The following is a 23,395-nucleotide window of genomic DNA, read 5'->3' as shown; positions in this document are numbered from 1 at the left end:
TGGCCATATGACAAAAGTCAAAAGGACCAATATACCCCTTTTGTAAGGGTTTTGAATGTTTTGTAAATGTATTGGTCCATGTGTTGTATTTTGTAGTTCCTGGGCTTTAGCTCCTCTACTATTTGTATGTATATGCATACTCTAGTTAAACATTAAAGTCATGACATGCATGTGAGTCCACGGTGCCTTTCTCAGTAGCAGCAGCCAGTGCTGGTAGTGAGGAGGAGACTGGACATCCCATTTTTGTAGGGAGAGCCCTGGGCCACTGTGAAATCCTGAATTTTTACTGAATGATGAGTTGATAGACCTTTCCCACTAATCTGGATACTTAAACTTAACTTAAGCAGGAAAAATGGTTTTCATATAGTGTTTTTCCATTCCCTTTGAACACTGAAAATGTTGGAGCAGGTCTCTGGTTAAACTGAATTACTAAAAGCCTATTTTTCTTTAAAATCCTTTAAGCTCAGGGTGTTTTGATGTAATTTTTATGAGCTGAATAGGTATATACTTAAAACCCTATCCCACTTACAATTTTCAGCTTACTATAATTTATACTTATACTGAAGGTTGAGTTGTGCCATCTGAAATAAACTTCAGGCTGCTGGTTCAGTTATAGAGCTTCTTAAATCCTCTAACAGGGAAAGGAAACTTAAAAGGTGAAGTGACTTGCTCAAAGTAGACCCAGATTTGAGCCAGGTCTCCCTCCAGAGTTCATGTTATTAAGCACTAGAACACAATGAGAAGGCCTAGTACTACCACACTTCTTCTGGCTTTAGTTTTAAAAGTAAGAATGAAAACAGCTATAAAAGATGTTGTTCTTAGTATTAATTAGCAGTGATTCCCAATCTGCTGTTCCCCGTCTTTAAACATGTCACCCTTACCCGAGTTAATCCCAGCGCAACACTCTTTGCTACTTTTCCTTTGGTATTTAATAATAATAGAATAGCAAGATCCAGATCTTCCCTCTTTCAAGCATCAATGAGTAGCAGCTTACAATAAAAAGTTCTTACCTATCTCCATGCCTTTAGGCAACAGGGAACCTACTAACTTGTCAGTTCTAACAAGTGATGTAAAATCATCTTCTGACCATAGCGAACCTGTAAGGCCTGCTGTTCCCTCCGGCTGAGTTTGACATAGACCTCCTCATTGTCAAGTAATTCTTGCTCAGTTTTTAAGTCTGTGGCATAGGTTTGCAGGGTCAATAAAACACTGTCCCGAAGAAGCTGTTTCCATGATGCTTTGAGCTTGGGGATGTTCGTGATTGTCAGGCTGTGCTCTTCCCCATTAACAGCTTGCCATTCACTGTGGTCTTTAAATTCCCGGAACTCCTCTGCAGGCATGCACAGTACCTAGAAGCAATCATGGGGTCCTTTTATTAGGATGCACTGCTTGTATATTTGTGAAATTTATTTAAAAGAGACTCTAACCGATCTTGGCAGCCTTTATTAATGAAAGTGACCTCTCTCCCTGTGTCCCACCATTGCTCCTTCTCATCTTCTAGCTTTCTCTTTTTCTAAGTATTTACCTGCATTAAAAGGCCATTCTTGATCCTTTACCTTAAGTGTAGTGGCCAGCTCCTCTTCAGTTATCACCTCCTTCCGTCCAATTACAAAGGCTCCCTCTTCCCCTACCATCTCTAGTTTGCATAAGAAATCCCAGCGTTCATGCAGTAGGAGCCTCTCAGCTTCAACTTTTGCTCCTATAGATAGAAAAGCAATAGTGTGAAAGTCTCAGTATACCCAAGGGCTCATGTCTCCTTTAGTCTACCATCTAGTTCACATAACAGGGCAATTGCTTCTTAGCAGAGCTAAACAGGGTGGGATGCAGCGGGGTATACAGAGATATATCTAACCATGTCCAAGACTGAGAGTTAATCAGTCACTCACCTTGTAATGCTGCTTCACGAACTGTCACCATCTGAATGTCAGCTGTGTCATCAGTGTTATCAGGATATGGTTCAGCAAAACCGTACATATGAATCAGTTGCCAGTTAGCCATCTGCCCATATGTGTTGAAAATCTCCTGGCCTTTAGTAATGGGCTGGGTAGCCACCATTCGAAGACAATCCTGGGTTAGAAGGGAGAAGCTGGGGCCAGGCCTTTCTTAGGCAGGCCCCATAAAGATGACTTCCCTCTTAGGAAAAGCCTCCAGGCAGCTGTGGTACAGCTATGGGCCCGATGCTATATCGACCAATGTTCCCGTTTGACCCTGTACTTAAGAATGAAAAGGGTGAGGTTTACAAAGGTCAGGTGCAGTGTTTCATCAGGCAAATCTCTGAGTACTTTATGCCCTTAAAAAGTTGTTAGCTTTTAAAAATGAACAGTTGAAACCCAGTTCAAAGTAGGGAAGGATAAATGCAGTCAAAGATTAAGAAATAAAAGCCATTATTTCCTAATTTTTAATTCCATAAATATTTTGTCTTGCAACTTTCTGCAGAGCAAATAGTTGATATCACAGCTCTGGGATAGTCTTAGACCCCTGACCTATGAACGTCTCCCAAACCCCTCAAAGCATTGAGGCTGTAGATGTTCCAGCCTGCAGGGCACCTGGCCCACATGCAGTCTTGACCCCCAGAGCAAGCAACGGAAATAAAGCATGGCTCTGCAGGAAACCCAGTTCTAGCACCAAATAAAGAATAGTTTGCCAGACACAAAACCAACTGCAGCTTTCTTTTAGGGCTTCAAAATAAAATGTTACGTTTTCAAACAGTACGGCGTGGGGGGGAAGATTGTGCTTATTAATAAGTAAAAAAGGAATCACATGCCTTTTAGCTTGAGGAGGCGAATGGAGCCCATTTAGCCCAATTATGAGGCCAGTCTAAATGATACACAAGTTTGAGTCATCAAGGCACATAAGAACAAGCACTGGGTGGGAGTCACTCACCTGAGAGTATTCAAGATGAGCATTGTGATTAGAAAAGTGGTTTAGTATGTCTGCAGCAGGCACCATCAAGGGGGAGTTGGGCTCCTTTTCATCATCCTCTTCCTCTAGTGGTTCCTGAAAGCTGCCAGAAAGAACTTGGTTAAGTCCAGGTCTTGGGTGACAGACGGGGGGTGGGATGTTCACTGTTATACCAGCCTGCGCTCCCAATGAAGGTCTAAGGTAAAGCATTCTATCCTCCAAGACTATGCTCACTGACCTGTAGGCCATCACAAGAGCTACGAGCTGGTGGTAGAGTTCCAGGGAGCGAACGTGCGGGCTGAAGAGATCGGGGTGGGCTTCCATGAAAGGCAGCACTATGGAATGGTACTCCACACGGATGTTGGTCAAATCCTTCTCCACGGCTTCGGGTACACCCGTACCCTGCAGCAGTCGCCGGCGCTCCACCTCGGGCCTGCAGTGACAAGTCCCGCCACTGACAGTCCCGCTAGGGAACAGGTTAGGATGACGGGGGCGAGCCCCTCCCATGGCTCTCACCAGAACATTGGGTGCTCCAAGCGGCCCAGCTCAGGCCAGAGCGCGAAGTAGGGGCTCCAGAGCGAGGCCGGGGCCTGCAGCTCGTGGAGGAGCGCCAGCAGCAGTGGTACCCAGCCTGACTGGCTCTGCAGCGCTCCTTGCTCTACGGGAGACGCAGGGGTGAAGGCCCCCGAGCAGCCCGGCAGGCCCGCCTCGGTGCCCCCACCCGCCGGCATGCCCACCTCGCTCCAGCAGCCCGCTGATGGAACAGGTGTACTGTGACAGAAGTGCGTCCCGCGGCACTGCGAACAGCAGTTCCCCGCACTGCACGCTTTCCAGGGCCACCATGCCGTACCCGGCCACCGTCCCCTGCCGGCTCACCGCCACCTGAGCAGGGGAGCGGACGGGTCAGAGCTGGCGCGCACTGCCGCCACGTCTCCCTCCGCCCCGCCGCCCGCTCACTCACCTTGGGACTCAGCTCCACCCCCACCCGCCGGCACCAGCTCAAGAAGCCCGCCACCGGGTCTGGGTCTTCGCCGCCCACGGCCCCCACCACCTGAGACAGACAAGCGCCGTGACGAGGCCCCGCCCAGAAGGCCGGCTGGGGGCGGCAGATGATGACAGCGCGTGCGTACGCGGGGAGGATGGGCCCGGAGTGGGGTAGGTGAGGGGCTGCGGGGAGAGCGGAGGGGGCGCGCAAGGGACGGCGCTCCGGGACGGGGCGAGGGTGGGGCGCGGCGGAGAGGTGGGCCCCGCGCCGGCTGCCCTCGGCACTCACCCGCCGGCGCTTCGCCTCAGTCGCCATGGTCCGAGCGGGCGCAGCAGCACCGATCGGCGGCCCTGAGCGGATGCTTCCGGCTGCCTTGGCCGCGGCTCCGGGAGGGGCCTGCGGGGCGGGGCCTGTGTTCCCGGTCCAGCCCTGCGACCACGCAGTTCCGGGTTCAGGCGGAAGACTGCTGAGGGAGGCGCGCTCCGCGGTTCCTGACCGCCACTCGGTAGCTACGGTCATGTAACGCCTGGGGAGACGTGCGTGGATGTCACTCGTGTTTGCTCAGTCACGTGTACGCGTGCGAGGGTTCCGGGATGGCGCGGGGAGGGCTTCTGGATTTAGAATAGACACCCGCGCCCCGATTTTTTGTCTTCTGCGTCGCATATACGAGGCATTTTTTTGGCTTTTAACTTGGTTAGCTGCACAAAGCAGGGACTCAACACCTATATGTTGAGTAAATGAATGAACTGGTGGTTTTAAACGGGGAAGTAGCATGCTTTTAAATTTAAGAAAATAAGTCAACAACTCTAGCGGTTACAGGGCATAGGAATTCAAAATTCCCAACACAATTTCTTATACCGAGGCTGAGTTTCCTCCCCTGTAAACTGACACAACTACTCGTAGAATTAATAAAACAATGTACGTGACAAGTACTAGAAATACAGAGATGGACGGAAACAGTCCTTGTCCTCACCCTGCACCCTCAACTCCACCTATACCCAAGAAACGTCAGCCTCACCAGCCTAAAGGTCTCCTCAAAAGCCGCCTCCTACTCCTGGGCATCACCACACGTGCTTTCTTAGTTTCTTTATTAGTTTTTCAACACAGTTATCTCTACATTGACAAGGATTTTTATGTTTTACATTTTCTCATCTCAGTCTCATGACAGCCACCAGAATACACAAAACTAGGCTCTTCACTTTGTACAGAGAGGAAAATAAACTCCATTAAAGTTCACCTTGATCAAAGAAAGCAGAAACTACCTCTGATGGAAAATCACACACAGGAGGACCCAATATACATATATATATAATGTATAGATATTTATAGATATCTCATCTGAAAGAACACACAGGAAAAAAAATCCAGGGTTTGTAGCGCTATCTACAGTAAAGGGGATTAATTCTACCAGCTTTTCAAAGTCACATTCACTATTCAAAGGAAGCACAAGAGTGAATAGAACTGGGGATAGATGAACACTCTGCCAGACTCTAGAGCAGTCTGCTGATGGCTTAAGGTTTTAAAGGGGGAGGTGACATGTGCAGAGGAAACATGAATTTGGGTGTCCTCTCATATCCTCTCATATCCCCCATTCATATCCTCTCATATCCTACATTCATATCCTCCGTTCTCCACAGCCCTTCAGTTTCATCGCTGTCTTCCCTCTCTTTTTTGAGCATTTTGAGGTTTGAGGCAATTGTTCAGGCTCTGAGCGTAACAGCTCCTGGTTTCTGAGCTGGGAGATTCTACCTGGTAAGGTGGGTGAATGGGAAGTGCATGGCAGAGTTCTGGGCTTCACGTGGCAGGAGGGGACTGGGTGTGAGGACCCTCCCTCCTCTGCCTGGTCCTTGTCCACTTCAAGAACCTTCACCTCCCGCCCCAGGACACAACAAGCCCCAGTCCACTCAGCAACCAGAGATGGAGAAGATGGGTGTGCAGAAGACTTGTTTCCTTGGGCCAGCTCTCTCCAGCTCAGCTCTCCTTCCTCAGTGACACCTATCTGAAAGGTTGGCATAGGTTGACCAGAATTCTAGAAACACCCACGGACCAGCCCCTGCTGACTGGGTTGACCTCTGTGGAACCTGGGGGCGAAAAAGGAGTCTGGCAGCTCAGCCACCACCACCTCTGGCCACTGGCTGGCTACTAAAGGCAGTCACCCACGTGCTACTCCAGGCTTTTCCCCCAGCCAGGTCACCATGGAGACTGCGCAGTCTTCCGTCTCAGGAAGGCCCAAGCCTTCAGGGCCTTGTTACAGAAATGGGACAGGCTCAGCAGGTGGCAGAGTGTTCGGGTTGGGAGGGTCAGTCTGTGGGGTTCTGCCCTCAGGTTCCTCCAAGTTCTGACTTCCTTGGGCAGAGAAACCCCCTATAGCCCCTGCCTGCCTGGCCCTGCAGCACCCGCTGAGTCCAGAGAGCACCAGGAAAACAGCCACCTGTGCCTATTGTTCCGATGATTGTCACATGACTACAAAACAAAAACAGGTGTGCTTGGTGGGGGGGCTTCAGAGCTCCAGGGCTCCTCAACAGCCAGTGCTCTGCTGCTGTTTCCTGGCCCTCATGGCAGTGCCAGCCCTGGACCCCGTGTTCCTGTGGTCTCAGCACCCACCATCCCCTGAAAGCCCCACCCACCCTCAAACCTACCTGCTCCGGGTGTTTCCTATCCATACTCTTTCCTGCATCTGGGATACTATCCTGGATTCTAGCCAGAGGACTCCAAGTCTTTCCTTGGCTGATCCCCTTCCTTCCTGTACCCCCACCTGTCTGTCTGTGCTTGGGCCATAGGGAGTTGGGTGAGAGGGGGTCTCACTCAGCCAAGTTAAGAAGTTGAGTAAGGTGGGGAGCGGGAAGGGAAGTGAGCCCCTCAAACCTTCTGGAGCCTGTTCTGCAGCATCTTTGATGGATCCCTCATTTTTTTAAACAAAAAAGAAGTAACCCCATTTCCTCCCTTACACCCTCACAAAAATAAACGAAAGGGAAAACGAGCAGGCACAAGGATGGCAGTGGGACGGCGAGTGGACGAGGGCGAGCGGGTGGGTGGGCATCTTCAGCAGGCAGAGGCTTCAACAGGACACCTCCATGGTGTGGTTGATCTGGCCCAGGCCCTCGCTGCTCTCCGAGTGGGTGCAGGCCTGTAGGCGGCTGCCATCCACCGAGCCGGCACTGGTGAGGGACGCGGTGCGTGAGCGGGCCAGGCGGGTCATGCTGGCTGAGGGCACTGTGGACAGAGACAGGACCAGCATGAGGACCGGTGGGTGGGTCCAGGCACTGACAGGCAGGAAAGGGACACACGCAAGCAAAGCGGCCAGCCCTCTGAGGGCAGAGAGGCCCATCCCAACCAAGCTGGGCTCCGGCGACTGCTCCACCAAGCCGGAGGCATGCAGTGCCAGCAGCAGTGAGTGAGCCACAGGAGCCGGGGCCGGGCGAGGGCCAGCAGGACCACGTCTCACACAGCCGACCGGTGCTAAGGCCGGTCCAGGGTGGGAGCCCGCCGGGTGCGCCTGAGCTAGTGCAGGGATATGACGTATTTACAACTCTGCCTCTCTCCAGAGGATGATGGGGGGGATGGGGACAACAATACTAGGATGCTTCTGGAAAGGAAGACAAGGTGCGGTGGCCTCAAGCTGCCTTGAATCAACTTATTCAGACTCTCACAAGTGAGACTTGCAGGGAGCAAATTCTGCCCTCAGGCTCGGCCTGGGCGCTCCCTCTGAGGGTGTGGCTTCTGGTTCCAGCTCCCAGAGCTCTGGATGCACACTGCCCGTGGCAACTAGAAGCAAGACTGCCCTAAGGCCCAGCGGATCCAGAGCCCATGGCGGAGCAGGTCTGCAGAAAAGCAGGAATCCTTTGGGCTTTTGAGTTGAGCAGGACGCAAGAAGACTCCAAACCATAGCAAGATGCGGCCTGGCTGCAGCGCTGCACAGTGGAAGGAGTAGGCGAGGCCATGCAGCAGGGGAGGGGCCGTGGGGCTACCTGCTCCTCCACTCAGCCTCCGGTCCTTCAAGTACGCAACTGAGAAGACAGAGCCAGGGAGGGGTGGGAGTGGGGGAGACAGAACCCGGTGAGGAGCGTGGCCCAGCCAATGCCGAGGGTTGAGATGGGCCAAAGAGAGGCGGCAAAAGGACAGACACAGAGAGGGCGCGGGTGGGGGTGGGGCAGGGCCAGAGCTTTGGGAAGCCCACTCCAGCCCACCCACCCAGGCAGCAGCCCCTAGAACACGGCACAGACTGATCTCTAACTGCCCTGAGGGAGCCCCAACAGTGGGGTGAGGGTACTCCTCTCACCCTCCCCCCTTCTCCAGCATAAGCTGCTGGCACCAAGGGGCCCAAATTGACAAGACCCCCTCTGGCCCATATTCTAGTTCCAGCATCCTCACAGCTCTGTGGGCCTCTGTCTCCCCATGTCTAGAATGGGGGGAGATCTGTGCCCCCCCCCCAGTGACACCCTTCTTGACTCATGAGCCCCCAGTGGCATTTGTCCCAGGGCCTCTGAGAACATGGTCTAGCACCTCACAGGTGCCCTATCATTTGTCCCACAGGCTCACTAAGTGCCGCCCTGGGCGGGGCCCTGTGCAGCGCCTGCTGGGCCTCATTCCTAGCCCAGCCTCGCCTCACCCCACGTCACAGGAGGCCAGGAGAACGGGATTCCCAACAGTCCTGTCCCTCCTGTCCTCCTGAGGAGGCACAAGTGCTAGAAGCTGAAGTCTGGAGGGAAAAAACATTCTGGGAGGGGAGATTTGCTTTCTGGGAGTAGAGAGCCAGGTGTGGGGGAGGGAAGAGGGTGCAATGAAGTGTGTGTGTGACAATGTGTGTCAGTGTGTGAATGTGTGTGAGAGAGTGGGTATGTGCTTGGGGGGTGCACATAACACAGTCTGAGGGTCTCCTTATCTCTGGGCAAAGGGAAGTTTGGGAAGGGGCGTGGAGGGGACAGGGCAGGGTGCCAGTTCCATCACAAGGCCCCTATTACCTCAGGGTCTTCAGACGTACCACCCCCTGGTCAGCTGCCTCAGCTCTCCTAACACCCTGACGTTCCACCTGCCTTCCCACCCCTGGGCTCCAAGCCCCCTCCTCCAGTGCCCTGGGCACCACCCAATCTGTGACCACGGGACTTCTGGGTGCTGGAGGCCCAGCAGGGGTTGGAGAGTGTGTCTGACTCCCCGAGACAGGCCCCCAGGGCTGGGAGAAGAGCCCCTCATCACCCCACAGGCACAGCACCGCCATGAAAACCGTGCTCCTGGCCTCCCCAAGGAGGCTCAATTTACAACTTAGGTGGAGCAGCCATAGCAGGTTTTTGTGTGACCCCACAAACGTGAGAGTGCGTGGCCACAGCAGACCAGAGTCCTGGTCCCATGTGACAAGCAGTTGGTACATCCACGGGCTCCCCAGCACCACCTGACTGTGCCCACGGGGCCCGGCTCTAGGGCGGAGGTGGGGCATACTCACTGTAGCCCATGCCTTGCAGGAAGTATTTGAAGGCTTCTGTCAGCTTCCCAGGCTGCAGGAGGGCGGGAGAGGCACACGCTCTGACTGGCTGCCTGGGGCTGGGGAGTGGCTCGAGGCTCCCCCACCCCCTGGGCCCAGAGCCTCACCTGTGTGACCTGGGGGAGGCCCCCAGAATCTGCCATCTGCAGGGGAGAGAGTAGGGAGGGCTAAGCAGGAGCCAGGCCACCCCAGCCCTCCTCCACATGGGCAGGCTCCCCTCAACGTCCTGCTCCTGCCCTCACCAAGGCCCTGGCTGGGACCACCACCACCCTCCCACCCTGGGGCAGACCCCTCCCTGAGACTGGGTCCATGGTGGGGCAGCTGGCCAGGGCTGGGGAGGGAAGGCCTCACCTTCAGGAAGGTCGTGGTGGTTGGGTCCAGCTTGGAATTGCACTCGACCTGGGGGCAAGGACCCAGGTTCAGCAGAGCAAGGTGCCCAGTTCCGGAGGGAGCTGGGAGGCCCCACCAGCTGCTAAGGGACAGCTGGCTCCACTGGTGGGGACAGGGGGCCTCAGGGAGGCAGATGCAGCCCCGGCGCCTAAAATCTGGGGGAGGCTGCCCCTCCTTGAGCCTCTGCTGGCCAAGCCCCTAGAGACAAGTTAGTCGTGCCCCCACGGCCCCCCAGTGGCCCAAGACCCCTCAGGCTCCACTCCCAGCTGGAGGGGCAGGAAAGATGTGGGGCCTGGCAATGTTCTCAGGGGCCCCTGGGTGCTCCCAGACCCCTAACCCTGCAGCCACCTCTGTGTTGAGGGGCATCCAGTCCCCAGGCTGCCTGCTCCCGTGCTGCAACAGAAGGGATGACACATGGTCCTCAAATGGAACCGGTGCCAGCAGGGGTCAATGGGGACCAGGCCACTGTGTTCATGAATTAGTTATTTCATAATGAATAAATTAAATTTTAAAGAAAAAAAAAGAGATCTTAGGCTCTGGGCCTAAAGTGGGTAAAGACTGAGGTGGGGACTGTGCTGCTGAGGAGGGATTGGGGAGGGGGCTGTCGAGTGACCAGCCCTGACCCCCTTTGCTGCCCTCACCTGCAGGATGGGAGTGAGGGTCCCAGGAGGGGGAGTGGGAGGAGAAGCCCACCATCCCTGGCCAGCCCTGAGGCTACCCTAAGCTGGATCAAGATTGGACCTGCTGGCCAGGGGCCCACGACCCTCTCACCCCTGCCTCCTGCCCTGGTCAGGGCACAATCCCACACTCACCACCCCATCCTCGGCAGGTGCATTGTCCCCAACCACCAGCATCACAGGGCAGCTGCAGACAGAGGACAAGGGGTGTCTGGCCTGGGCATGGGGAGGCAAAGGGGGTGTGGGCAGGAGGGCGTGGGCACTCACCGGAGCGTCTTGGCATTGGGCACCGTTCCCGGCCGGTTAATGTCCAGGTCTCTGCGGCTGGGGGAGGGGCAGAGGCAGAGATGGGCATCCCAGGACTGGATGGGGGGAAAGGGGGTCTCCAGCCCTGACACTGCTGTGCTTCGGCCACCACCACCCCCAACTCCCCACAATGGCAACCATGGCCCCACATTCCAGGGCCCCCTGGGCTGGTAGCAGAATCACAGAGCTGGGGCTCAAGGTTCATTTGGCCCTTCCAGCAGTGGAATCCTTTGCTCAAACAAGGCCTCACAGATCTTTTCAATTTGTAAAACAGGGAACTGAGGACCTGCTCTGCATAAAAAGGGGCCTTCAGGGAACCCCTTATGTGTAACTTCTTCTGGCCCCTCCAGTCCAAGCCAGGGGGTTTCTCACACCCTGCTCTCCGTTCCCCTCAGCATGCATGGCCAGGTGCAGCCCCACCAGGGTTGGGGATGTTCCACTGTCCGCCCGTCTCCCGCACCACACGGGAGGGCAGGCTTGGACCTCTTGTCCTCACTGCATCTCCAGCACCACGCATAGCAGGTGCTTAGTAAATGCTTGGAGGAGTAAGGGGAGAGGGGGTGGGTGATAGGGGGCCTTGTCAGCTGCCTGGCTGCCCCCCTGCAGGGCTGCCCCCAGAGGGGCTTCAAGAAACACAGCTTGAAACCCACTGACCTCATCCAACCCCCTCCGCATTTTACGGATGTCAGCCCTCAGCCCAGGGTGGCTGGAGTGAGGGATGCCGCAAGGCCCCCAGCGCTCCTGGGCCGCTCTGCCCCAAGGGAGGAGGGGTGGACGCAACCCAAGGTCCAGAGTCCCAAGCCCTGCTCCCAGGCTCCCGCTCTGTCCCTCCTGGGGAGTGATCCTGCTCTCAGGGATGGCTGTGGGGAGGCCTCCCCGACTGGAGCGCCAAGTCCACGCCGCCCACACCTGTTGTACATGTTCCAGAAGAGCTGCAGGTTGGCCTGGTTCACCACGTTCCCAATCTGCTGCCGGTAGCTCTGGACCAACTCTGTGTTGTTCACCAGCTCCTCCTGGATCCGGGGGGATGGACGGGGTGCACAGTGGGGTGAGGACAGACAGAAGGATGAAGGCTCAGCAGGCTGGTATGTGGGTGTCCTGGCCAGAGCAGCTCTTGCCCCATGCCCAGTGTGGGGGAGGAGGCTTGGGCAGACAGGGAAGGGGAGGCCCCCCACCCCCACTGTGGATGACAGAGTGCCACCTGCCTGCCTCCTCCTGCTGGGCTGGGAACGGCACCCTGGGGGTCCCTGAGAGTGGCCCAGAGTGGACAGATCCAGGTCCATCTGCAGCCACGGGGGGTTCCCAAGATCCCCAGCCCTGCCACCCCCTTACCTGGCTGAAGAGGTGGGAAAGCACCGTGTCGGGTAAAGTGCTGGTCAGGCCGGAGAGCTGCAGGCCCAGGGGGAAGGCAGTGTGAATGTCTGCCCCTTACCCCCACGCCCACCCGAGCCGGACCCTCACCTTGGTGGCAGCCCAGTCGATCCAGCCTTTGCCATTGGGGTCGATGTTCATCAGCACCAGCCCCTCCACCAGGTCAGGGAAGATGAGCTGCAGGGAGGAGGGAGGTGGGGCTGGGTGGGCACAGGGAACCCCGTCCTCCCACCTGGAAATTCTCCACCTGGGCTAGAAATTCTCCAGGTGGCCAGGAGGGCCCGGGGAGATGGCAGGGCTTGGTAAAGTTCTCCAGATGCCCTCGATGAACTGACTGGCTACTGCTGGGAGCGCATGTGGGTTACAACCTCTAGAATCCCCCAGCTTATCTTCCTCCCTCCTCCAAACCTTTTAAAATTCTTCATTTTATTTAGGCTCTACACTCTATCACTGTTTTCCACTCCCTTTTAATATACCTTTGGAGATGTTGCTGTCACAAAACTGAGTTTTACACATTTTAAATAAAACTTCTTATGTTCTGGAGATCATTTTTCTTTGCTTTTATAGAAAATGAAGCCCGACAAATTTAAGTGAGGGAAGAAATAGACCTTTTTAAAGGCTGTTTTGTGTGGGACACTGTAAAAGAGATCTGCATTTTCTGTTTTACTGTTTGCCCATGTTTGGGGGAAAATGGCAGTACATACAATTCTAGTCACTCAAGTTACCCCGGAGTGGCACGGAATGGTCTATAGTTAACACAAATGATTAAGTGTTGAAAAGTTTGAAACTGGAATTGAAAATACTTGTTTTTTTTTTGAAGAAAGAACTATTCTGAATCCTAAAAGAGAGGTCTTTGTTTTTAGAGAAGAAAAGCTTGCAAGCTCCTACCCAACGTGATTTTTTTTTTTTTTAAGCAGAGATATTTATTTATTGTAATGAAGATCTGATTTTTTTAATCTTATCACAGCTTTTTGGAAGAAACTTAGCAACAAGTTTTCCAGCCAAAGTGATGTTTTTGAAGTATGACTTTCTTTAAATATCACACATTTAATACGTGTAATTTTTTGTTAAAAAAATTATTCATGTTTAAATATTACCTTAGTTAGTGAAGAACAATCCTTACTCAGTGACTGGAGTGAGTAGTTATATAGTTTTGTTAATAATGGAAAGTTTGGCTTTGGATGATGGTTCAGCAAGTTATAGTTTATAGTCTTTTGAGGAAATGTGTGGGAAAAGTAATCTCTTTTCAAAAAAGTTCATTTTCTTGGTGGAAAAGAGGGGAAAGGGACTTTTCTAAGTGAAGAGGAAGTGGGGGGTGGGAAGGAGAAGGAAGAAAGAGCAGGAGAAGTTCCCTGTGGCTCCCAGGAGAGACCTACCCTGGGCCCTTAGGGCTGGGGGTCCCGTGGGGCGGGGGAGGGGGGGAGGATGAGGGACACACACACACTCACTGCAAACTTGGCCAGGACATAGGCTCCAGCTCCCACTCCAATGCCAATCACGTACTTGAACCTGAAAGAGAGCAAGGTGGGTCATTTCCCAGGCCTGACACCAGAACACGCTGCAGCCTGATGACTCTGTGGTGGTGGTGAGCACCCCCTGCCCCCAACCCAGGGTAGGGGCTTGCAGGGACTCACCCAAAATGCTGCACCACGCTGGGGAGCATGGCGGCTAGCTGCTCCATGGAGGGAAACTGGTACCTGTGGGCAGAGCACGAGGTCAGGGCCCAGGTGCAAGCTGAGGTGCAGAGCTGGGGACAGATGGAGGGGCTCTGGGCTACCTACCCCTGAGGGAACTGCGACGCCCCCACCTGCTGCCCGGGGGCATCCACGTGGCACACCACAAAGTGCTTGGTGATCTCCTGCATGTCCTCAAAGTTGAAGAAGGTGTTGAAGCACAGCTTGTCTGCAAAGACACACCTCTCAGCTCTGAGCAGAGACGGGTCAGGGGTCTCTGGGAGGGCAGGTGAGGCAGAGGCGAGAAGCCTCATGGTCCAGCAGGGAAACTGAGGGCCCTGTGGGGAGGGAAGGGGTGGCACACTGCTGCTATGAGGGATTGAGGCAGGGGAGGTCTGAGGGAACTGGGGCACTTACGGTTGAGGCCCACGTCATGGTAGGTAAGGATGGCCGGGCGGTTCCCCTTGGGGGAGCCCCGGATCACCACGTGCAGAAGGCCGTAAGGAGTCTCGATGTCATGCTCCTGCAGGAGAGAGACAGCGCTGAGTACTCTGGGCAGCCTCCGCTGCAGGGGAACAAGGCCGTCTGGGGGCTGTCGGGCCTGGCGTGGGGTCCCCACTCATAGCATCCTGTTCTCCTTGCCCAAGCAGCCTCCAGGTGATCCACACAGGGACAATACCTGGTCTCCACGGAAAAGTACTGACCTCCTGCCCAAACCAGCCAGCAGGTTGTGCTGCTGCAGCCGCACTGACCCAGCTCCCTGCCCTTCACTCGGCCCTCGGGGGTCCAATGAGATCTGTGTTCTCCATCTCGCTGTAGCCCCTCCAGGACAGCCTCCCCACAGACCGACCGTGGCAGCCTGAACCCCTCTCTTACCATGAGACTCCCCTAGTGGGAACCCTTCAAGGCTCCCCTCCAGCAAGGGAATGCGCTCAACGGCCCTGCCTAGCCTCTCTGCTAACCACAGCCCACCAGCCAAGTCCACACCTGCCCCGGCTTCCTCCTCCAGGCCGGGGCCATGCGACTCCTTCTCCAGCTCCAAGCATCCCCAAGGCCTCCTGTCAGGCAGGGCCAGTTAGAGAGCCACCCCTTCCCAGAGGCCTCCTGCAGTGCCCCCCAGGGATCCTCCTGCGTTCACACCCTTGGCTTTGCTGCTTGGGCCGTTGGTCCTTCAGGAGGTGGAGGTGGATGCTGGGGGAGCAAGCCTGGCTCTGCCACTCATGGTGTGACTCTGAGCAGGGGCCACTCCTCTGTCCCTCAGCCGCCCCATCTGGAGCCATCTCATAGGGACTTTGTGAGAACCAAATGAGTGGATGTCTGTGAGGTGCCCAGCACCTGGAGAAGGCCCCACAAAGGGGGCTGCTGTGCCTGGGCAGCCCTGGACCCTAGGAGATGCCCCAGCTGGCTGGTTCCTCTGCAAACTGGTCATTCTCAGCCACTCAACTCGGAGACTCCAAGATGTTCTGTCAGAGCTGAATAAGCCCCCCATAGGTGACCTGGGGCCCACCGTGGGAGTCCAGGGAATCGCAAGTGAAGCGGGGTCAAAGGCAACTGAACACCTACTATGTGTCAGGTGCTGGGCACATTCCTTGCCAGAGAAGGGTCTCCTTCCCACATTTTGTGCCCTAAGGTGCCTCTGATCTGGGACAGCCCTTCCCTGCTCCCCAGGCCACTGCTCTCCTGCCTCCCTATCCCACCAGCATGGAGCCTGAGAGGGGCAGGCAGGGGTCTTTGGGGGCTCCTGAGAGCTGAGCCGCGAAGGGTAACCACCTTGGGCAGTGGGCGCCTCCAGCAGGAAAGGGGACACTCAGGTGGCAAGAGCAGCCTCTCCTAGGGCCTGGGCTCTGAGCACTGCTGCCCAGGCCTGTGTCTCTGGCAGGGAGGGACAAGGTGGTGCCCACGTGCGGCCAAAGCCCCACCCCAGGAGCCACATTTGACTGCAGCCCTGCTTCTTTGCCTGTCGTGCCCTGGGGGGGGCCCACATCCAGCACAGCCCCCCACCTCCCAGGCCTGACCTCCCTCAGCCGGTCCAGACACCTTCTGCTCAGTGACCATTTGCAGGACACTTTTCACGAGACTTCTCCTTTACCACTCACATGAACACACGCCATAGAGGCGGCAACTGAGGCCAGGGGAGGAATGACTTGCCAAGGTCAAGCCCAGAGCCGAAAGGAGCAGCCTCAGGAGCCAGGGGTACCAGCTGGAGGCTGCATTTTCTGAGATCCAGTTCCACCCAAGAGACTTCCTGAACAGGCAGCCTGTCCCTGCTGGGGGAGGGGGGGGGTCCCTGCCACCCCCCTCCCCCCATGCTTTCCCGGCTGTGAGGGGGGCGGGGTTTGGAGGAGGGGCCCGCAGTGCTAAGACCCGCAATGCGGTTCCTGCAGCATAAAAGCGAGTTCTCTGCGGGTAATCCGGGCTAGTCCTGCCCGGCAGCAGGCCGGGCCTGGAGCGGCTTCTTCCCCGGGCCAGGTCTCCACCTGGGGCGGGGGTGTGTGCATGTGGGGATGCCTGTCCTCCGCGGCGGTCGGCATCCAGCCCTGGGGTGGCCACCCAGTCCCCACACCACGGACGGTAGCGACCAGCCGCGGAGCTCTCCCCACCGAGGCTCAGCAACCGCGGACGCCGCTGCCCCTGGCCCGTGACCTTGGCGGAACCCTCCCGTCGGCCTCCCTGCGTCGCCTCCGACCCTCGGGAAGCAGCCCAGACGCAGTTCAGCCTTACAGAAGCCCAGCATTCCCGCTCCTCGGGGCGGGGGTGGCGAGGGCTGACGGCCGCCCAAGGGGAGGGGGCGCGCCACGGGCCGCAGAGCGAGGCGCGGAGCCCCCAGTCCCCGAGGGACCAGCGCGCCCATCGGCTTCTGGTGGCGTCAGAGCCCGGCCCCCGCCGGGGTGGGGGTCACCGAGGCATCAAGGGAGGGGCTCTGGCGTTCCTACCCCGCCGGCCCGTCCCCTCGCCCATGACCTTGAGGCCTCCGGGCGGGAAGGGGCTGCGGAGGGGGCGGGGGCGATCCTTTTCGTCAACCGCATCAATAATTCAGGGGATGGGTCTGCGCGGCGGGTAGGCGCTGACGTTGCCGCCTCGGTGCGGGGTGACCCCAGGGTCTGCAGATGGGGCAGCCCGGGGCGGGGTGCCTTGGCCTCTCTCTCCAGGAGGACGCCGGCCCCGGGGACGGGAGGCGGCGCCCTGGTGCCCACCCCGGGGGCTGTGAGCCCCTGGGGCTCATGGACCCAGCACTGCCCTCTCCCACCCACGATATAAGGCGCTGCGACCCCTCGTCCCCGCTCCCGGGGGGCCGTCTGAAGACCGTCCTCTGCGGCGCGGCGCCCACACCTCCCCCGCCTCTGCCAGGCTGGCACCGCGGTGCCCTGGGGACCGCCGAGGGGCCGGGCGCAGGCGGCTCTCAGGGAAGAACCAGGCCGCCTGTGCTTCCATGCGCGCTCGAGTCCAGCCACCCAAGCACCAAGACAACGCCCCCTCGCCCCCACCCCCACCCCAGAGGCGGGCGGGCAGGACGCCTCCTGGGCACAGCCGCCCTCAGACCCACGCAGGCTGGCGGCTCACAGACACCCTCCCCCAGGGCTGACGGGGTCGGGCCGCTGGGCAGATACCGGCCGGGCACCCGCCAGGCAGAGGGCACACGTCACCGCGAGGCACACACACTGGCACACGTGTGATGGACCCTGGGTCCGCAGAGGCAGCACACACAGGTCACAGACACAGCACAGGCGGCCTCCTGCGGCGATTTCACCCCTGCGCGCCCTCTCCCCAGGTCCTGACGAGCGGCTCCCCCCGGGCCCCTTCCTCCCTGCCCCCGTCGCCGCCCCCAGGGCCCCCACTCACCCCATCCCAGCACTCCGGCATCTTGCCGAGGGAGGCGGCCCCGCCTCGAGCGGGAAGCGCAGACAAAGGCCTGAGCCACTCGCGCCGGGCGAGAGGGGGCGGCTCGGTGGGCGACGGCCGGCTCTGTGCTGGGGCAGCGCTCCGGGGCCGCTTATACGCGCTCCTGCCCGGCCCAGGCCGGCCCCTCCTCCCGCCGCGCTTCCGAGCAGCCACTCGCTGGCCCCGAGTCCCCGCTCCCAGATTGGCTGCTGGGAGACAAATCTGGCTCCAATTGGCCTCCGAGGTCCTCACTCACCCCATCCCTGCTCCTGCACCTCCCGCCCGACGCGGCAACCTTGACAGTCCCCAGCCCCTGCTCCCTCTCCCGCCCCCAGCCCGCAGGCACACCCCGCAGCTGCAGCTAGCTGCACACGGGGTCCCGGGAACACACAGAGACGAGGCCACACACGCTGGCGCGCCCTGCGTCAGGCACACAGGTACCCGGGGGCCTCTCACAGACATGCACACCCGTGCAGGGCAGGCAGGACACGCAGGCACGCCCCGGGTGGGCACAGTCCTTGCCCGACAACTGAGAGGGCTCCACCCCCTCCCAGCATGCCCAGGACAAGGCCCCCAGGCCCAGCCTCCGCTCGGAAGGCCTGGATCACTTAACCCTGAGGGGCCTGGGGAGTCACTGCACCCCCGGCAGCCTGGGTCATGGCCCTGCTTCGACGGGAGGACTCCCTCTCCACCCCCAGGGTCTCTCCTAGGGCAGCTCCCACTCTGCCCGCATGTATGCCCCCTGCCTGACCACACTGCTGAAAGGGGGTCCCGGGCAGACTGCTCTGCCCTCCCACCCCATCCTCCTGCAAGGGGAGAAGGGATGAGGAGACAGCCTGATGCAGGTGACATGTCCACCTCCCCCAGACCCATCCAGACTTCTTTTTGGGGGGCCAACCAGGCCTCTGGGGCTCCAGTCCTCTGGGAAGCACAGACGCATGAGCCACCTCAGGCTCCGTGCCCTGTCCAGAAGGATTTGGGGTGATGAGCAAGCCAGAGGCAGGCAGGTAGATCAAACAGAGGAGAAAGGGGAGGAGAGGAAGTGGGACAGGGAGGTGAGGAGAGGGGGGAGCCCAAGGACAGAGCAAACCAGGCGCGACAGAGGGGAGGGAGGGCTGGGCACCGTGCCCCCATTCTGTCTCGCTGGTAAAGGGACCTGCCACTTGCCCAGCCTGTGCAGACAGCCCCGTGTCCTGACCAGCTGCCCTGGGGGGAAAGTGGGTGACTCCCCACTCCTGGGCACGTGATGACCTGGTCAACGCCTGCCCTGCACACTGTTCCTAGCCATGCCCCCTGCCTGGGGGGCACCAACTGTCCCCCTATCTCTGACCTCTGGCTCTGGGGGCTGGAAGCAAAGCAGCAGGGATGTGATGGGGAGTCCCTCCAGCCCTTCATTTCCCTGCAGCCACCTGGGCACAGGGAGAAGCTGGGACTCCAGTGCAGCCTGCAAAGTCATAGCCCGAACCTCTGCCATGTCCACAAGGTCCTCCCTTGGAGGAGGAGGGTGAAGGGGTGGCCTTCCCCCAATTCCCTACGCGTGAGTAGTCAGGGACACTCCTCCTCGTCCCACCCATCCCCTTGCCCCAACCTCTCACCTCTGAGTAGCCTCTTCGCACCCTCGGACCCAGGTGAGAAGCCAGCCTCTGACACTGCCCCCCGTCCCGCTCTAAGGCATGGCCCCATTTCTGCTCAGCTCACTGGCTTCAAATCACACAGACCTGCTGAGTTTAAGTCCCAGCTCCCCCACCCTCTAGCTGGGTGACCTTGGACAAGCTTTTTAATCTCTCTGTGCCTCAGGCTCAAGTGCAAAACTGGAATCCTGCTTTCTTTTCAGGGTTGCTATGAGGATGGAAAAAAAAAAAAAAGTCATCAATCGCTCCAGACCTAAATCCACCCCCTGCCCAGGCCAGGGTAAGGGAGAAATTGGACATCTGTGTGCCTCTCGCATCTAGCTACTGCCTCCTTCCTCCCTGAAGATTGTGCAGTGTCGTGGCCACAGAAAGCAAGCTCAGCAAAAGCTCCCTCTCATGTGATGGTTAAAAGCAGGGTTTTGGAGCCAGCTAGACCCAGGCACCAGTCATAGATAGCTCTGCGGCTTCTTTGCTGTGTGGACTTGGGTAAGTCACTCAACCTCTCTGAACCTCCACACCTGTAAATGGGAGAAATAGCAGTGCCTATTGCAGCCATAAGTGCAAAGATAACACAAGCCATCCTCAGAAACTTATGAAAAAAAAAAGACTATTATATATAGATGAGGAAACTGGGGCACAGAGAGGTTAAAAAATGTTCCCACTCAGCTCGTCAGCAGTGGGAGCAAAGCCAGCACCTCAGGTCTGCAGGCCTGAGATCACATTAAGATCATCAAACATTTATTAGAATGCCTCCGACATGCCAGTCTCTGTTCAAGTGCTGTACTTCATGTTATCCTCTTAACACCCAGATGAGAGCACTGAAGCACAGAGAGGTTAGGTAACCTGCCCAACATCACACAGCTAGTGAGCAGCAGAGCCAGGAACCACACCAGGCAGTCTGGCTCTGACTCCACGCTCTGGGGGCCACCGGGCCATACTGCCTCCCTGGTCACAGTCAGCCGCCGCCTGCCAAGATTCTGAGCTGCTGTCTCACTCAAACGAGGTAGCTGAGATGGAGGGACTTATGCTTGAGGTCCCATGGCCAATATGTGGCAGGCCCAGGACCTGAACCCAGGTCTGCCCGGCTCTCTCTTGCCCCTTGCCTCTCCTGCACTGGCTGAGCTGGTAGAGGCAAGAGCCTGCCACTGTTGAATGGGCGCTGGCCCAGATAACAGCCATCCTCGTGGCCGTTTTCCAAAAAAAAATAAAAAGCAGCCTCCAAGCGATGTAAGCAGAGTGGACAGGAAAGGGCTTTTTAGCACATGCTGCTCTTTACCGAGCAGAGGATCCTGAGGACAGGGCCCCCAGCCACCGCTGTCAGCACAGGTCTGGAGCCCCAGTGCAAAGGATGCCATCTGCCGGATGGCTGCTGGGGCAGAGAGGAGGCTTTGCAGAAGGAGTCCGGGCACCCCTGATCCCAGGACCCCTGCCTCCTGCTGCAGATGTGAGTGTTGGGGGCTGGCGGTCAGCACTGTTGGGCTCAGTCTCCCACAGGGTGTCAAGGCAGGGGCTGCTGCCCTGGGATTTTACTTCATTGGCCCCCTCCTCCTTGGTGTTTGTCCACATGCCCCCACCCACCCCCTCCTTTGGAGCTCAGAGGATAAAGAGACCCCCTGGGTGTGCCTGCTCCCAGCTCCACTGTCCATCACCCAGTCAGGGCCCTGCCAGCCCTCCTCCTTGGCTCCCATTTGTTCTCCACTCCCCAGAGCCCCAGGTGTTTGGAGGTGGCACTCCTGGGGGATCTGAGCATTTGCACAGTTGGCTGCCCAGAAGCTGCCCCTCGTGTCCTTGAAGGGGAACGTGACCAAAGGACCACCGTGCAGGGCCCAGACCCCGACTGCTGCAGAGCCGCTGGCCCTGGGGGAGGAGCTGACAGACAGCCCCACGGCCCCATCCTCGGTTGTCCAGACAGCCAGGCTGGAGCTGTCCTGGGGTTGCCTCCCCCGTCACAGTGAGGACCACGACCCAAAGCAACGCCAGGCCCAGACCAGGGCATTGGCCTCGGGCTGGTTCCATCTGGTCAGGAGGAAGGTCCTGAGGGGTCTGAATTTGTTCAGCATGCTTTGCTGGCCAGTAAGTCCCAGGACCCAGCACACCTTCCTCCGTGGGCCTCCCTCCCTTTCCTGTCTCCAGATACCAGGAGTCTGCTGTCAGACATTTTCCAAGGCCCAGAAAATGAGCCCTATGGGGATCAGGGGGCAGAAATGGCCGGCCAGTGAGCAAAGTCACCATGTGGAGGAAGAAAAGCCAAGAGCAATTTCAGTTTTCACAGAGAATTGGGCCCCAAACTAAAGAGGACATGGTTGGCCAGGCAACAGTTGCCATGGAAACAGGAGCTATTTCTGAGCATCAACCTGGCTTTCATTGGAGGAAAATGCTGATTCAGATGACAGCATCCCTTGTTCTCTTCTCTGTCCCCAGCCCCCAGGCCTCCTCCACTCCCCTGGGAGTGCCACCTCCAAATACCAGAGACTCTGGGGCTGGGGAGGGAAGGATGGGGCTCAGGGGAGTGGGGAACAAATGGGGGCGAAGGAGGAGGTCTGGCAGGACCCTGACTGCCCGGTAGAGAGGGATGGCAGATGTTCTGAGGCTGCAAGGTGCCCGGCTCCTGCTACTCCTGGCTGGGGACAAGGGGAAGGGCTGGGACCCTCCTTTGGGACCAGGCCAGGTGGGGCAAGAGGCTGGCCAGCTGTCAGTCCCACATCTGGGGAGGCTGAGCCATGACCTACCTTCCAGTCTGTGTCCATGGCCAAGAGGAAGGCATCAGAGTTCTCCTGCGGGGAAAGCAAACAGGGAACAGCGAGTTAAGGCCCTGGCTGGCCAGGGGGTCCCACAGGGGTGCTGCTCTGAACACACACGATTTCTGAGCCCTAGTCTTTCAACAGTAACAAAAGCGACTGATAGTTTACCAAGCACCAGGCATCAGGCTATTAAGTACTTGACTGATGAGCCTATGAGCAGCTACTCCCACTGATTTTACTTCATAATTTAAAATGTGACAATGTCCCTACCACAGGGGAGAAGGGTGAGGCTCAGAGAGGCTGAATCACATGGCTAGAAAGTGGTAGACTCGCCAGCTCCAAATCCCTGCTTGCCAGCACTCTGCCCGGCTGCCCACATGGTCGGGTTTTCTGGTCTAGCCCAGGAGCAGAGGCAGAGAAGGAGGGACGGGAGGGGAGACTGCCACACCCACTTCAGGGCCGGGGAAGCTGAGGGCCGCGCAGACAGGGAGTCCCGCGGGCTCTTCTCATCCACAGGAAGGCGCTGTGGGCTGCTCCGTCCACACTTCAGCTCCCGCCTTGCCTGACCTGCCTGCCCCAAGTTCTCAAAGCACCAGGTCCTCGGCTTTAGGGTGATTTTACCCTGAATGATGTGAGCCTTTGATTAGTGCCCTTCCCTTTTGCTGTCAGCAGAAAGCTTGGGCTCCCCAACGCCAACAGATTGTGACGAACTGATCTCACTCCCTGAACGGGGAGCACAGGGCTCTGTGTGCATCCACGGTTTACAGCTGTGCTGACGGGTGCACAGGGGCTGGGTCTGAACCCCTGAACCCCCAAGTGTCTGAGTCAGCAGGTTCTGCCTGATCTCTCAGACTCTGCATGTGGGCCCCGTTCTGTGCGGTTTGCCCTCTCGGGGTCTCTACCTCCCCACCTACATGAAAAGGCGGCTGGATCAGCCCAGACCGGGCAGCTTTGGAGCCTGGGGAAGGAAGCCAAATGTGTGTGTGCTGTGGGGACCAGTACATGTGCAGATAACAGCTGAGCTTACAGCCCCTTCTCTCCTTCTACCGTGTCAGTCTAGAAGCCTAAAAGGCTCTCTGTGAGCTCCTGCAGCAAGGGCTGTGTCTCACAGCAGAGGACTCATGAGCACGAGTGTAGCCCGCAATCAGACAGACCCAGGTTCGAGTCCCGGTCCACTCCTGACCAGCTCCGCGCCTCGGCCTCTGCCAAGATTAAACGAGAAGCCCAATGCTAGCTGTGGTTCTGTTCTTTGTATTTGGGTACTGGGCCTTGTGCGCTATGGATGCTCGTGAGCCTTTATTGAATAAATATGTAGCTAAGTAGGACAATTGAATTAGAAACAGGACATTATTGCAGATAAGACAC

At 57.5% G+C, this 23,395-nt stretch overlaps 2 protein-coding genes across 8 annotated transcripts in view; both read right to left on the bottom strand.

The window, feature by feature from the left end:
- Positions 1-543: 543 nt before the first annotated feature.
- On the bottom strand, positions 544-4,256 carry SETD6 (SET domain containing 6, protein lysine methyltransferase). Of its 3 annotated transcripts, XM_037816193.1 has the most exons (9): positions 4,175-4,216; positions 3,863-3,952; positions 3,639-3,783; positions 3,418-3,559; positions 3,140-3,334; positions 2,884-3,004; positions 1,887-2,067; positions 1,557-1,699; positions 559-1,349 (listed from the first exon to the last, which is right to left on the bottom strand). In XM_037816193.1, the coding sequence occupies exons 1-9, from the start codon at positions 4,199-4,201 to the stop codon at positions 1,044-1,046; spliced, it is 1,350 nt and encodes a 449-aa protein (XP_037672121.1). In that variant the 5' UTR covers positions 4,202-4,216; the 3' UTR covers positions 559-1,043. The 3 variants fall into 3 exon arrangements, with proteins under 3 accessions (XP_037672120.1, XP_037672121.1, XP_037672122.1); XM_037816192.1 differs by having other exon boundaries at positions 544-1,349; positions 3,863-4,254; XM_037816194.1 differs by lacking the exon at positions 3,863-3,952 and having other exon boundaries at positions 561-1,349; positions 4,175-4,256.
- A 2,688-nt stretch (positions 4,257-6,944) lies between these two features.
- The window catches only part of NDRG4 (NDRG family member 4), a 39,455-nt gene continuing 23,004 nt past the window's right edge, over positions 6,945-23,395 (bottom strand). For 2 of the 5 annotated variants that reach the window (XM_037816197.1, XM_037816196.1), the window contains exons 3-17: positions 22,019-22,063; positions 14,197-14,302; positions 13,888-14,008; positions 13,741-13,803; positions 13,555-13,615; positions 12,197-12,283; positions 12,068-12,124; positions 11,645-11,748; positions 10,697-10,753; positions 10,565-10,616; positions 9,714-9,761; positions 9,470-9,505; positions 9,324-9,375; positions 7,855-7,893; positions 6,945-7,099 (exon numbers count right to left, since the gene is read on the bottom strand). In XM_037816197.1, the coding sequence (XP_037672125.1) occupies positions 6,945-7,099; positions 7,855-7,893; positions 9,324-9,375; positions 9,470-9,505; positions 9,714-9,761; positions 10,565-10,616; positions 10,697-10,753; positions 11,645-11,748; positions 12,068-12,124; positions 12,197-12,283; positions 13,555-13,615; positions 13,741-13,803; positions 13,888-14,008; positions 14,197-14,302; positions 22,019-22,063 (1,083 nt within the window). Of the gene's footprint in view, positions 7,100-7,854; positions 7,894-9,323; positions 9,376-9,469; positions 9,506-9,713; positions 9,762-10,564; positions 10,617-10,696; positions 10,754-11,644; positions 11,749-12,067; positions 12,125-12,196; positions 12,284-13,554; positions 13,616-13,740; positions 13,804-13,887; positions 14,009-14,196; positions 14,303-17,619; positions 17,787-22,018; positions 22,064-23,395 lie in introns of those variants that run through there. The other 3 variants (XM_037816198.1, XM_037816195.1, XM_037816199.1) reach the window with 3 other exon arrangements.

Source organism: Choloepus didactylus, chromosome 22, assembly GCF_015220235.1.
Source record: "Choloepus didactylus isolate mChoDid1 chromosome 22, mChoDid1.pri, whole genome shotgun sequence".
Taxonomy (NCBI): Eukaryota; Metazoa; Chordata; class Mammalia; order Pilosa; family Megalonychidae; genus Choloepus; species Choloepus didactylus.
The sequence above is the reverse complement of the archived record's forward strand: the minus strand, read 5'-3'. Positions and strand labels throughout refer to the sequence as shown.

Excerpts from the sequence above, each read along its gene's own strand:
- SETD6 (XM_037816192.1), bottom strand. The coding sequence starts at position 4,201 with ATGGCGACTGAGGCGAAGCGCCGGCGGGTGAGTGCCGAGGGCAGCCGG. Across the intron at positions 3,335-3,417 it reads TTGGAGCACCCAATGTTCTG|GCCCGAGGTGGAGCGCCGGC; the intron begins GTGAGAGCCATG and ends TTGTCACTGCAG. Across the intron at positions 2,068-2,883 it reads CTCATCTTGAATACTCTCAG|GATTGTCTTCGAATGGTGGC; the intron begins GTGAGTGACTCC and ends CTTCTAACCCAG.